The sequence below is a fragment of the Malania oleifera genome, chromosome 5 (genome assembly GCF_029873635.1).
Source record: "Malania oleifera isolate guangnan ecotype guangnan chromosome 5, ASM2987363v1, whole genome shotgun sequence".
Lineage (NCBI taxonomy): Eukaryota > Viridiplantae > Streptophyta > Magnoliopsida > Santalales > Ximeniaceae > Malania > Malania oleifera.
The window spans coordinates 30,374,872-30,390,356 of record NC_080421.1 but is presented as its reverse complement, the minus strand read 5'-3'; the positions used below and the strand labels follow the sequence as shown (position 1 = coordinate 30,390,356).

General features: G+C 36.9%; 1 protein-coding gene across 1 annotated transcript in view; it reads right to left on the bottom strand.

Annotated features, from left to right (window-relative positions):
* LOC131155767 (LRR receptor-like serine/threonine-protein kinase FEI 2) overlaps positions 1-15,485 on the bottom strand; it is a 63,615-nt gene that overhangs the window by 24,521 nt on the left and 23,609 nt on the right. The window contains exons 7-8 of the mRNA XM_058109156.1: positions 13,158-13,229; positions 12,971-13,042 (exon numbers count right to left, since the gene is read on the bottom strand). Coding sequence (XP_057965139.1) covers positions 12,971-13,042; positions 13,158-13,229 — 144 coding nt within the window. The remainder of the gene's footprint in view (positions 1-12,970; positions 13,043-13,157; positions 13,230-15,485) is intronic.

The following is a 15,485-nucleotide window of genomic DNA, read 5'->3' as shown; positions in this document are numbered from 1 at the left end:
TACATGCAACTGGTAAGTGTAAATAAAATACAATTTCTTATTATTTCAACTTTTAAATTATGTGCAGTTGCATTAATAGTTACAACACTAATACACAATTATTGAATATTCATTCTTATATTTGTAAATTTAATTTTAGGATACTCTTTGAACCCTCAATTTCTGTATGGTGTCCCACCCTCTTCTAAAGTTGCTAGAGAAGTTATGGATGGGATTAAAAAAGTGATAACCAAGCTAGTGCTCGATATAGACACTCAAATTCGGGCTATTAATCAAGTAAGTATTGGTTCTGTTGAATAATGAATTATTTTAGCATTTTGTCATACTTTCTATAATATATATCTAATTAATTAATTATACTTCACAATCTTCGTTTTTTTAATTGTTGCTATATCGGGACAGGTAAGAAACATTTGGAACTCCACTAGCTCAAAAGGCAATGAAACAAACAAATCCTAGTAAATGTGACTAAATAATGGATGAATGGATCTATTTTGTCATTTGTATGTCCAAATTTGACTTTTCAAACATACACTATATTGACATGTGTTTTTCTTCAATTATTTATGCAGCCAAATGGTGGATTCATTATGGCATGTGTGCTCCTGAGCTACAAAAAATAGCAATTAGAGTTCTTAGCCAAACCACGTCAGCTTCGAATTGTGAGCGTAATTGGAGCACCTTTAGCCTCATCCATACGAAAACAAGAAATAGACTAAAGTACATAAGACTATAAAAACTTGTTTTCGTGCATTACAACATGAGGTTAAAGTTAAGACATACAATGAGAAAAAGCCAACAGGACATTGAAGATAACTTTAACCCTATTAATTTGGACGATATATTCGAAGAAGATGATCCTTTGAGTCCATGGTTACAAGAAAGAGAGGCACCATTACTCGACGATCAAGACAACTCAAATTGGTTAGATGAAGAGGTCGGTGGTATTGCACAAGGAGACATGAGGTTAAAGTTAAGACATACAATGAGAAAAAGCCAACAGGACATTGAAGATAGTTTTAACCCTATTAATTTGGACTATATTTTCGAAGAAGATGATCCTTTGAGTCGTTAAGACATACAATGAGAAAAAGCCAACAGGACATTGAAGATGGTTTTAACCCTATTAATTTGGACTATATTTTCGAAGAAGATGATCCTTTGAGTCCATGGTTACAAGAAAGGGAGGCACCATTACTCGACGATCAGAACAACTCAAATTGGTTGGATGAAGAGGTCGATGGTACTACACAAGGAGATGATCAACCACCAATAAATGTGCATGATTCAAGTTCACGTCCTGAACGTATACAAAGTGATGATAATCTTGGTTTGAGCCTACCAAGTGATGATGATGGTGGTAATGGACCTAGTGGCGCTAGGAATGGGGCTAGGGGTGATGGTGGTGGCGGTGCAGAATATGGTTATAGCTAAGATACAAGGAAATCATTTGTAAGGGAAACATATCCTCAAAGTCGTTATGGACTACTTGATATACGCGAAAATTATGACTTGAGTATTCCTCTAGGGTACCAATCTTCACAATCCAGGAGAAGGAGTGCTACTAGTGGTGACCCTAGTGAGAGTCATAGTGCACAAAGTAGAATAAGTCGCCAACACCGAGATCGTGATTCTGCTGAAGATTCATATGGTGTGGTCCGAAGTTTTGGCGACTTTGGTTTAGATGATTCATCATCACAATCATATGGATCTCATCCAGCATATCCATCATCTCATAGTGAGTCTTCTTCAACACACTACCCAGAGCTAGCCCCAGGCCCAACTTATGGACATTATTCAGGATATGGTCAAAGAGGAGATTATGCACCTCCTATATCAGTTGGATTTTCACCACCAGTACATTTTCAAGAGCAACAACGAAATGATGCAAACTTGGGTTTATTCAACTATGTATTTCCACAAGGATGGGGAGATAATTTCCAATCTCAATCTCAAGATACAGATGCAAATTATGAAGACCCTCCACGTCATTCTTTTTGGTGGTGACATGTGTTATGTTATAAATTTGTAATATTGTATTCATGTATTTTCAACTATTTATTGATATTTGATACCAATCATTTTTCAAATTCATGTATGTGTAATGTGTAGTTGAGTATTGAGTCTATTGACTCATTTTTCGTAACTTTATGTCTTTAATTAATTGATTCTTCATTTTAATTACATTTCTACATCTTTTTACCCAATAAAATAATGCAAACTATAAAAAATAAAAAATAAAAAATAAAATTAAAAAAATGCCCTTTTTTTTTTTTAAACAGCGCACTAAAATTAATATAAAAATCATAATGTCTATTAAAAAGCATTTGTAGGTTGAATGAAAGCCTTCAAAATTCATTAAAAATCATGTATTAATGGATTTCATGCTTATTTTTCAATTTGGCATGGTTGTGCATGCATGAAAAAAATTCACGATCGTTACGCCCCTTTCCCGTTACATAACACCCACATCCTGTGACACCAGCAACCGTTACACGATGTTACCTGCGACCGCGATTTCGAACCATGGTAGCAACTCTATCAAAGACCATGGCTCCAACCATGTCCATCTTCGACCATGTTGAGTAAGCAACTCTTTCCTTAGCAACATAAAAGTAAATTCACTGAATGCCACAACAAAGTCCATCGATAAGTTTCTTCATGGTCATTTTGGAATAAGGAGATGTTGTAGTGGCCTTCCCCCCTTCTCTCTCTCCACCGAAACTAGCCACTATAGCAACTCTATCAAAGACCATGGCCCCAACCATGTCCATCTCTAACCGTATTGAGTTAGCAACTCCTTCCTTAACAACATAAGAGTCAATTCACCGAATTCGACAACAAGGTCCATAGATAAGTTTCTTCATGGTCTTTCTGGAATAGGGAGATGCTGCAGCAGCCCCGCCCCCTTTGTCTCTCCAATTTGTCTCGTTGGAAAACATCAACATCTTCCTCCATCTTGGGCCAAAAGTATGACCTTAGCCTGCGCATCATGCATTTCTCCCACTCATTGCAGTCTTTCGGTAGAATTCAGAATCCGTATTCACAACATCTTAAATACGATCAAAGAAGCTGCATTCCGATTGAGTTAGGGTTGTAACATAGGCCTTTACTTCTTTCTGTCTTAAAGCATCAACCACTTAATTTTGCCTCACCCACTTGTGCGTCCGTTCAAAATCAAACTCAACTAGAAACTCTAGCAAACAGGCCTGCTTTGTTGAGAGTTTCCTCAAGGTTTTGAAGTACGTATTTGCCACATTATCAATCATTACTATAAACCGAGTACCTAGCAAGTAGTGTTTCTAAGTCTCCAAACAATGCACTACTATAGTCATCTACTCATCTCCTTCTCATGAGTGGAGTATCGGGTCTCAACTTCTATTAACTTTCTACTCTCAAAGGGAACAGGATGACCTTGCACAAGGACTCCTCCAATGCCCCTGTCTAAAGGGTCAGTGTGCACCTCAAAGGTAGATCAAACATAGGCAACCCTAGCATTGGCTCTGATGACGCTACCAACTTCAATTCATCAAAGGCACTTTGACATTTATAGGACCATGCCCATTTCTTATCCTCCTTTAACAAATTAGGGAAACACTTTTTGAGTTCCTTTGGATAAATTTACTATAGTAGTGAACCAAACCAAAGAACAATCATAGTTCAACAACTTTCGAAGGTACAAGCCATTCAAGAATAGCCTTTCCCATTGCATTTCTCCTTCTTGAAATACAACTAGTTTTCCACAAAGTATAATACAACAAATCGATCTATATACTCATAAAAGACATGACTCATTAAGTTACAGAAAGTCAAATATTATATTTTATTTATTTATTATATCAGGTTTAGCTTTATTTATATATTATATACTTCTTTAGTTATTTATATATCATATTATTTATATATTATATCAAATTTAACTTTATTTATAATTTATATACTATATGAGGTTTACCTAAAATCCTAAATTCCTAATTGGTAAGATTTGAGAAATAAATTTAATGGTCTTAAATTTATATATGGTACATAAATATTAAATAATTGATATTTTTTTATTTTATGATTAATAGATGAAATATCTAATATTTTAAATTTTTAATTATTTAAAGATTTTAAATAAACACTACTTATTATTTTTAATCAAAGATTATATTTTATTTTTATGTAATAAATATTTAAAATTAGAAGGACTATTTAGTACTTACTAATTATATTAAATCTTTCATTTTTTTTGTAAGGACTGTAACTTCGTATTTTCTATGTGTTGTATAGAGATCATCAAAACAAGTCTATCACAAGATGCCAAGTGAGAAATGAAATGAGAACTTACCTAGTGAGGACATTAGATGGCATTTTGGTACGATGAACGGTAATAGACATATTATTATGTGATAATTAAAGGAGACATTACACGCTTGAAACAATACTTGGCACATAAAAAAGGTCAAGTGGCTAGATGCTCAAATGTAACCACACAAGTAAGAGAACAAATGATGAAACATCGACAACAGTATGCTGAGAAGAAAAGAGATAAACAAAAAAAGGCAAGAAGAAGTGGAAGCTCAAATTAGAGGAGATTTTGAGAATTTAAGTGATGAAGAATACTCGAAAGAAGAAAGAAGAAAGAATGAGATTTGCTCGACAAGAAAGCATACGATCACAGCAACAATGGGAAGAGAGAGAGATATTTTGAACAAGAACAACTGGAGGGGGTAATATTTATGAAGAGGGAGGTGGCTCTAGCAATGGTGGTGTCAATCCTTTCAGGAGCTCAATCTTGTAGTGTTCGAGAAGCTAGAGGTAGTGCACGACAGTGGATCAATCCTGATGCCCCTGAAGCTAGACTAAGGGCAATGGATCTTATTTTAGAAAAAAGCAAGAGTGCAAAACAACTAAAAATAAACACTAAGGTACTGAAAGGTTTAAGAAGTAAATTAGGAAAAGCAGTTGGAAAATTCCTATTTTATAATTGGATTCCAGCAAATGTAAGCTGACTCTCCATTTATGCAGCCTATGCCTGATGTTGCTACAAAGGTTGGAAAGGGGGTGAACGGTTTATTTGGAGCAAGAGTATTGAGAAATAAAAGATTATATATCTTCTTTTGCTGGAATTTGGAAGGAGAGAGGTGTAACCATTATGTGTGATGGTTGATCAGGACCAACTAGAAAACACACAATAAACTTTTTAGTTTACCGCAATAGGGGCACCGTGTTTTATAATTCAGTTGATGCCTCTAATGTGCCAAGTCGAACAGCTGAATATCATTTCAGGTAATTTTCTAATTTTGATTGTATATGCAAATAGTATTAGAGACTTGTATATTTTTAATTAAGTAGTACTAATTATTAAATTTATAATTTCATTTCAGATTAATGGATGAGGTGGTTGAAGAATTGGAGAGGAGAATGTTGTCCAAGTAGTGATTGACAATGAAGCTGCAATGAAGGCAGAAGGGAGATTATTAATGCAGAAGAGGCCCAATCTCTACTAGACAGCATGTGCAACTCATTGCATAGACCTTATTCTTGAAGATATTGGTAAGAAAAGTAACATGAAGAAGGTCTTAAAAGATCCAAGAACAATAACCTCTTTTATTTACAACCACACATGAACAGTGAATTTCATGAAAAAATTCACAAATAATAGAGAATTGCTTTGCCCTGCCATCACTCAAATTGCCACCAACTTTATTGCCTTAGATACTATTATTAGGCATAAACAAGCATTAAGGGAAATGTTCACATCTAATGCTTGAAAAAATTCAAGGTTTGGGATGGCAAAATCAGGCCCAACATATGATACAAAGAAGATTATCTTAGGGAAAGAATTTTGGCAAAAGGCCTCAAATATAATTAAAGAACAGGAACCCTTAGTGAAAGTTCTTAAATTGCTTGAAGGTGATTAAAAATCAATCGTGGGTTTCATATACGAGGCAATTGATAGGGCGAAGTTGGCCATTCAAAAAGATTGTCAGTTCTACAAAGACTATTGGAAAATTATTGACAACCGGTGGAGTTTTCAATTGCTCCAAGATTTGCACGTTGTTGGTAAGAGTAAATAAATACAATTTCTTATTATTTTAACTTTTAAATTATGCATAGTTTCATTAAAACACTATTATTGATTAATATGTTTGTAAATTTAATTTTAGGATATTTTTTGAACCCCCAAATTCTTTATGGTGCCCCACCCTGTCCTGAAGTTGCAAGAGAAATCATAAATGGGATTAAAATGTGATAACCAAGTTGGTACCCGATATAGACACTCAAATTCGGGCTATTAATCAAGTAAGTATTGGTTCTATTGAATTAAATAAGGAATTATTTCAGTATTCTGTAATACTTTCTAGAATATATATATATATATATATATCAATATATCTAATTAATTAATTATACGTCACAATCATCCTTTTATAGTTGTTGCTGTATTGGGATAGGCAGGAGACATTTGGAACCCCACTAGCTCAAAGGCAGTGAAACAAACAAATCCAAGTACATATAGCAAAATAATGGATGAATGGATCTATTTTGTCATTTTTATGTTCAAATTTTGACTTTTGAAAAATACGCTATACTGACATAAAACTCTCTTTAATTATTCATGCAGCCCAATGGTGGATTCATTATGGCATGTGCGCTCCTGAGCTCCAAAAATAGCAATTAGAGTTTTTAGCCAGTCCACATCAGCTTCAAACTGTGAGCGTAATTGGAGCACCTTAGCCTCATCCATACAAAAACAAGAAATAGACTAAAGTACATGAGACTACAAAAAACTTGTTTTCGTGCATTATAACATGAGGTTAAAATAAAGACATACAATGAAAAGAAGCCAACAAGAAATTGAAGATTGTTTCAAGCCTATCAATTTGGATATTTTCGAAGAAGATGATCCTTTGAGTCCATGGTTATAAGAGAGAGAGGCGGTTGGTGGTACTACAGAAGGAGGTGATCAACCACCAATAAACGTGCATGATTCAAGTTCAAGCACTAAATGTACACAAAGTGATGACAATCTTGGTTTGAGCCCTACTGCTACTGCTGCAGCAGGTGCTGGTGGTGGTGGTGGTGGTGACAGCGGCGGTGTAGGATATGATTACGGGTATGACACAAGGTCATCATTTGTAAGGGATACATATCCTCCTAGTCATTGTGGACTACATGATATATCCAAAAATTATGACTTAGCACAAACTAGAAGAGGGCACTGACACCGAGATCGTGATTCTGCTCAAGATTCATATGGTGTGGTTCGTAGTTTTGGTGACTTTGCTTTATATGATTCATCATCACAATCATATGGATCTCATCCAGCATATCCACCACCTCAACACTATGATCCATATTATGTTTCTCATCTTTATCCTAGTGTATCAAGATCTAGTGAGTCTTCTTCTACACGCTACCCAAAGCCAACCCCAACCCCAAGTTATGGATATTATTCATGATATGGTCAAGGAAGAGATTATGCACCTCCTATATCAGTTGGATTTTCACCAACTGTAAAGTTTCAGAAGCAACAACAAAATAACGTAAACATGGGTATCATAGTAGTTAAAAGCACGCCTCTTAGCCACGAGATGCAGAGAGGCGAGGAGGCCAGCACCTCATACCATGCAAGGCGAGATGACCTACAAAAGGCGCAGTGAAGCACGATAAAGCTCAAAGGGGCGCCAAGGGCCATGAGGCGAGCCTTGAAAATTTTGAGCCTGTTAAATGAAGAAATAGCCATAGGCCAGAGCCCTAACCCTCATTCGACTCGAACAAACAAGAGCCCTAGCCCTCTTCGACCTTTTGAAGCCTTACAACCCTTCGCAAGCTCGTCTTGCACATTTCGAACCAGTAGGAGCCTTCACAAGCCTTCGAACCAGCAACGTGAGTTCATCTGCAAGCCTTCGAACCAGCAGGAGCCTTCATGAGCTTGTCTTCGAGCCTTCGAACCAGCAGCGTGAGTTCATCTTCAACATTTCAAACCAGCATGATCCTTTGCGACTTCATCTTCCACATTTCAAACCAGCAAGAGCCTTCGCAAGTTCGTCTGCCTGCGTCCTGCTGCCTGCTGCTTCTTCTTCTTCTTCTTCTTCTTCAGCTCTTCTTCTTCTTCCTCTTCTTCAGTTCTTTTTCACTTCTTCTATTTCTTCTTCTTTTTCAGTTCTTCTTCTTTCTGCTGCCTGCTGCTGCTTCTTATAATATTATATGCAATTAAATATGTAGTTTAATCTTTAATGAAAGTTTATAACTAATACATAATATTCTTTTAATGAATTTAGCTACTGTTTTTTAATTTATTTGGAAATGCATTATACAAGTCTTAAATCTTAAATGGGTTATTGCCTGTATTAGGCTATTAGCTACTAATACAAAATGAGTATGTTAATGTTTTATTAGGTTATTGCTTTGAAATCTTTTATTGTACTCTTTTATTTTGATGTTGAACTATGTTGAATTGTTGTTGCTTTGGGCCTTGGCGATTTCATTAAATCTCCAATTTTGCTATTGAATGTTTTGGCATTTTAAATTCTAATATTACTAGATATTCATATGTTCATATATCAATTTCCCTAAATATGCATTTTACAGCATTTTAATAGTTGCGCGCCTCACCTTCGTGAGGCGCACGCTTTGACTACTATGATGGGTATATTCAACTACGTATTTCCACAAGGGTGGGAAGATAATTCCCAATCCCAATCTCAAGATAGAGATGCAGATTATGAAGACCCTCCACGTCATTCTTTTTGGTGGTGACATGTGCTATGTTATAAATTTGTAATATTGTATTCATGAATTCAACTATTGATACCAATAATTTTTCAAATTCATGTATGTGTATATTGAGTATTGACTCATTTTTAGTAATTTTATGTCTTTAATTAATTGATTCTTCATTTTAATTACATTTCTACATTCTTTTACCCATTAAAGTAATGCAACTATAAAAAAAAAAATGTCTTTTTTTTGTAAACATATTGTCTATTAAAAAGCATGTGTAGTAGGTTGAATAAAAGCAGTCAACATTCATTAAAAATCATGTATTAATAAATTTCATGATCATTTTTCAATTTTGGCATTGTTGTGCATGCGTGAAAAAAATTCACAACCGTTACACCCGCTTCCCGTTATGTAACACCCACGTCTCTCGCGTCCCGCGATACCCGCGACCGTTACACAACGTTACCTATGACCGCAATTTAAAACCATGTGTCCAACCAAACAAATAGCAATCCTACATTGGGAACGGAATACTTGTCCTTTATCATAAGTTCGTAACCTTGTTCAAGGCTCAATAATCTACACACATGCAAAAAACCATGGAATAACACCAAATCACCATAAGGAGCCTTGAAGGGTTTAATAAGTCCTACGCTCAGCAACTCACCCAATTGCTTTCCCAAACACATCCAAGAGTCCCATTTTGTATGGGCTTGGGTTAGAGTACTAGAACCTAGCATTAATTCGATTTGATGGTCAGTTGCACATCTAGGTGGAAGAGATTTAGAGAATTCAAAAGGCATGACATAAAAAATTCTCCCAGAAGATCTACAACCGCATCAAAAAACTTCAACCATTTGGTTAAGAATGCAGAGTCCACGTTCTTCAAACCATCATTTAAATGCATGGCTGATATGATGCCAATCTTCCATTTGCCACACTTCCTGCTTGGATCCTTGTATACTGCAAAAACAAAGTAGATGCCTTCTCATCAGAAATTATTATTATGGCAATGTGGGACATTAGCATCACTTTAGCCTTCACAAAGAACTCCATACTAAGGATGACAATGAAATCATCTAAAGGCACTATTATTAGGTTGCATTGCCCTTCTCATGAACCCATGGTTAGGACAGCAGTGGTCATTCCTTGAATTGGTCTTGCTTCATAACTTACAGCCTTGATCCAACTTGAATTCTAAGTGAGTTTAAGGCCAAACTTCATCACTTCCTTCCCTACAACAAAGTTATGGACCTGAGTCCACCATGGGATCAATTTCAATGTCATTGATCTTCACTAGAACATACATTAGACCTTTATGAGATAGGGGCTTAGCAGCAGTAATAGCTTTCAGCAACTGCACTGGATTGATAGCCCCTCGTCATCTGAATCACCATCTTTTGAATCTAAGGCCTACAAAAACATTCAAATTCTCCCGTTTTGGACAGTCACGAGCTTGGCAAGGACCGCTACAAATGAAACAACCAGCTTTTTTAGGATTCTAGCAAGTATCCTTCCCTTATTCTGATTGCTGCCTTCTCCCTTTGATTATCACACTTAACCTTTTTTCCCCCTTCTCTTCTTTAGCTTTGCCTTTTTCTTTGACTTTCTTCAGCTTGACTTTGAAACCCTCAATATTAGCATTGATTCTAAAATCAACCCAGCCAATCGCCGCTGCAATGGCTGTGGGGAGATCTCCAACACCTGTCTTCGCAATCCCATTTGTGCCCATGCTTGTAAACCTGACAAAAAGTTGAACAACTTGTCTTCCTCTGACATGTTCTTGATGTCCAACATCAAGGAACTAAATTCTTTGACATAATCCCGCACAAGGCCAACCTGGTTCAATCGTTTAAAGGCATCTCTTGCAACCCAAGCAATGTTGCAAAGAAGGAATCAATCTTCCAGTTCCTTCTTCAAGGTCTCCCAACTCTCAATTTGTGGTCTACCTGCATTTGCATCTTTCTCTGTTTGAGTGCGCCACCACATTTAAAATCGCTTGACAGATATATCAATGTTATGGCAACCCTTTCATTCTTTGGAATGTGTGCAACCTTGAAGTACCTCCATATCCCATAGGAAATTTTCAAAGCTTTTTCGCACTACGACTTCCTTCAAAAGATTTCATTTCAAGGACAAATCTTATAAGAGGCCTCACCGCCAATAGAATTTGAGGAGATGGCTCTCTTTACAAAAGTGATCTCACAGTCTACAAAACCAAGTCTCCTATTCACAGTTTCAATAAGGGTCATCACTCAACAATGCCAACATCTTAGCTTCAATAGCAAACATGAATTCAACATGTCGTTGCTGTAATTCAACCAATTCCTTGGTTAAACACTTGCATTGTACTACCAATGGAACTATGTCATCGGTGTATAGAAAACCAAGGAAGTTTTCGAAACAACCCACTTTATCCTACCAACCTAAACCATCACCAAACTAAGCTCCAATACCAATTGTAAGGGAGTCTTAAGTTCTCATAGCACACCTTGACACTATGATGGCACCAACCACTGAGTCTTACTTGGTTAAGCCAATGACACACAATTCAAATTCGTTGGTTAATCCTACAAGTGAATGTCAAGAAAGTATGACATATACAAGGCAACAAATGACTTGCACAAGGCAATAGTATTACAAAAGCAACACCATCCAACCTTATTCTTATTCAAAGTCAAAGATATACACTCAAGACATGCAGGAACACCATGGATGAATTCCCTCCGATGTCCCATGCCATATTTATATAGTTGACATACCCAACCATCTAGGATCAGCAGTTGACAACCCCAACTGCCTAAGTTGTTCTGGATGCAGCCAGCTTTAGACAACAAAGCATGACCGACTATGTCTACAAATATGCGGCTAGAAACATTGCCATATGTCAGCCCATGAGTTATCCTTCAGACAAGCATGCACGTCAGCCCCTAAAGGAAAACCATCAACACCTTGTGTCAAGCATTATTTCTCTTTACACATGAGCCACACACAAGCAAGCACCATATTTCAATGAGACACTTGACATATACCCAAGTTAACCATCCAGCCATGCTAACCAAAACTAGCTACGGTAACAACTCTATCAAAGACCAAGGCTCCAACCATGTCCATCTCTAACCATGTCGAGCAAGCAACTCAACACCTATGTGCTTCCTCCTTAGCAACATAGAGTCTCAATAGTCTATAAATTCACCAAATGCCATAAGGCACATGAGTCGCAAGACTCGCAACACCACATGCCTTGGCAATGTCAAGGTAATTAAGGGTCTAACATTAAGCAACCACTTCAAAGCTTAAGCTGTTAGGTTTCAGGCCAACAGTATATAGCCATTAAAGAAAACATAGTACCATGGCTAAACTTTAAAAAAAAAAAAAAACAAACAAACAAACACCAAATGAATGAGGATGATTCAGGTGACCATGATGGAGCACATAGAACTGATCCAAATTCACAATAATTCCCCCTAGTAGGGGGAGACAATAAGTAGGAGCATGTATGCACGAATTTATAGCCAATTGAAGCTGCTATCATACAGCACAATAATTACAGTTATTTAAACTAGTACCTACTTATTTAATGTCGGTGTTCTTATAGATTGTCATAGACTCTGAGTTGATGATAAAACATCACCAATAATCATGTACAACGAGAAACTTGTCCAATGCTTGTGAACATTTGCCAGAATCTTTGAACCAAAAGAACAATTCCCAAAAACGCAAGGCTGATAGATGCATAAACAAAATAATCCAGAGCAACTGGAAAGATTAAAAATGATGAAGTTCCACAAGATCACAAAGCATCTCAAATGTTTTAAATTATTCCACACAGCAAGATCAAACAAATATTGAAAGAGCATATAATAATTTTGAGATCCAACTTTTCAGCAATCCAAAATTCATTGTTTATTTTCTGTTTGTATCTTGCTAACTTCTTGTGGTTGGGAACTCTAATTTTTTCAAAAAATAATCTGAGCAAGTCGAAAATAGAGATTATTGCAAATGTGGAGCACTCACTAGTATGATTTTTTAGAAACAACTGACAAGATTTCTATGCAGATAAAATTAAATTTCATCAAACTCTGACAAAAATGATATTTGTCACTGATAATTTTGACATACAATGGACGCCAGATGGAGCAATTCCAGAAAAGTAGAACAAGCAATGCAAAATATACATTACTTATCAAATTTCAGATCAATTAATAGAAAAATAGAACTTAATAGCACTAGAGAAGAACAAGATGATTTTACTTACGAATCTCCCGTGACATTGGTGAGCACTCCATCAAATGGTATCGGTCCAACAAGAAAGTTTGATGACACATTGCTTCATAAAAAATAATAATAATAATAATAATGCATAAATAGAAGATTCAAAATAAATTGGACACAATAAAACACCATCAAAACAGTGCCAACTAAAAGAGAGTTCAGCTACTCACAAAATAAGGAGCTTGTCCAACTTTCCAAGTGACGGAGGAATAGATCCACTGAGTGAATTGCTTGAAACATCCCTGTGAAATCAGGAAACTCATACTGAACGAATTAACCAACATGGGCCGACCCTTGTCATAGAACTATAATAACTCAAGCTTATATTGTTTGTTTATATCTTTAGCCACTAAAAAAATGCAACAAGTTGGGGTTTTTGTTTATGTTTCTCTCTCAAAGGTTCTCTCTCGCATAAAATCTCCCATTCACTCTCTTGAGGATCTGCACCATGAATTCGTTAAATTACATTAACGGAGACAAGAAAATGCTCAATTAGAGGTTCTTCAATCTAATATTGGACAAAATAGGGAAAATCCCCTATCTGTTCCTTCTCGAATAAAGCTGATTCGTTCTCTGAGGGCTTATCGAGCTTCAATCAGTTGGGAAGGGGATTTAGAACATGCAAAAGGGTATTGTGAGGTACTGAATGCTGATTCGTCCAACAAAGGTGAGGAATTTTTGGAATTAGGGCTCAGGTTGAAGGGGAAGAGATATTCGGTGTTCGTCCCAAGGGACTTGAATCGTGATGGGTAGTAAAGCTTCATGAATGGGTTTTGTGAGGTGGCAAGGGAGCTCTGTCCTGACTGTGGTGTCGAAGATGAAAGACACAAGACAACCCACTCATTGTGGAGCCAGCACAGTGGTAGGCAGCAGAGAATATCGACAAGGGCGAAGAAAATAATTGAGAGGACCAGGAATAGAGGAAGGATGCAGTGACAGGGACGATCAGCTATGTACCCAGCATGATGATGAGTTGTAATCAAAGGAAAGCTGGCCATCCTCTGCTGAAAACATTCAGTTCTGATTCAGAGATGAAGGTACTGACAGTCCAGGTGACTGGGATACAGAAGGGACTGCGAGATTTGTTGAGGCAGCTAGGGTTTCTCTAGCAAGGAGGAAGAGATGAATATTGTGCCAGGGCACTTGTTGTTTGCACTGAACCTGGGACAGATTCTTGAAAAAGGAGGAAGCACTTTATCATCTAAGTTGGGCCAGTCACACTGACAGGTGCATTCTCATGATAAAAATGGGTTGAATGTGAAGCATTCTCTGGAAAATAAAGAGGGCTTTTCTTCCCAGTTGGGCCAAGAATAGCCCGTGTATCATTAGTGCTGACAGGCCCAGGAGGTAGGTGTAATAGCCCATAAGTTGGTAAGTTTTCTACAAGGGATTTCCTTTTTGAGGCTTCAAGTAGCCGAGATGCCCAAATTTCTATTGATTGCTATAACAAGCAGGGTCTTCGTCTAGGTGTGAAGGAGTAATGGGGACAAATTCTTTGGAGGAACAGGAGACGCAAGCAGTTGGAGACCAGAATCTCCTGCAATTAGCAGGAGGCCAGAATTTCTTGCAGTCAAGGAGGCCAGATTGGGGAATGTTTGGATGATGATTCGCATACAAAGGAGATGAGGCCAGATTGGGAACTGCTTTGGTGATGGTTAGCATACACAGGAGATGATTTTTTCTCTGGAAAAAAGAAATGATGCAAAGAGTGTAAAATGGCTGAGGATAAAGGTATGTAAGTGTCAAACAGCAGAAAGGGAAAAGTAAGAAAATTTTACTTGTTAAATATTGTTAGATTTCAAACATGCAGGGAGGTAAGTGTTTTTTTAATGAACGCGGGAAAGTTTTATGTTGAAGAATCTCAGAACTTTTCTAAGCTGATTTTTAATAGAGGAAATCATTTTCTGAAGGGGGCAAAAATGGGGAGATATATCACACAAAGACAGCAAGTACGATATAGATTTCACTTGTTATGGTATCTTTTGTTGGATGAGATTCATGGAAAAACAGGTTACATTTCTTACTCCTTTGACACACCAGGGGACTTCTCCTATGTGACTCCTCCTTCATTAGAAGGTTGAGGATCTAACTATTTTTTAGGACGGGGGCTTAGGTGTAGATTTGGCTGTGACTAACCAATGTAGGGGTTATTATTTACTCCTGCGGAGAAGGTTAGTGTGCAGGACGCAGGTGCTCAAAAACTTCTAGACAAATGGCTTTTTGTCTTGGGGATCATGGAGGAAATGAAGTTCAGTTGGATGGAGCTAAAAGAGAAGCGAATAAAAGTCAGCAGGAACCGGAAAGACTTTAAAGCTCCATTAATTAAAAAGGGAAGAGATTAAAGAGCTGTTTTCTTAATTAGGGTTGCTATTTTTTAGTTTTTTTTCTTCTCATTTTTTCCCTCTTGTTTTCTTTTGGTTTTTCTGCTTTGAGGTATCTCTTGTCCTCTCATAGGTAGCAGTTCTATCCTTTCTCTATCCTAATATATCTTTTTTGCT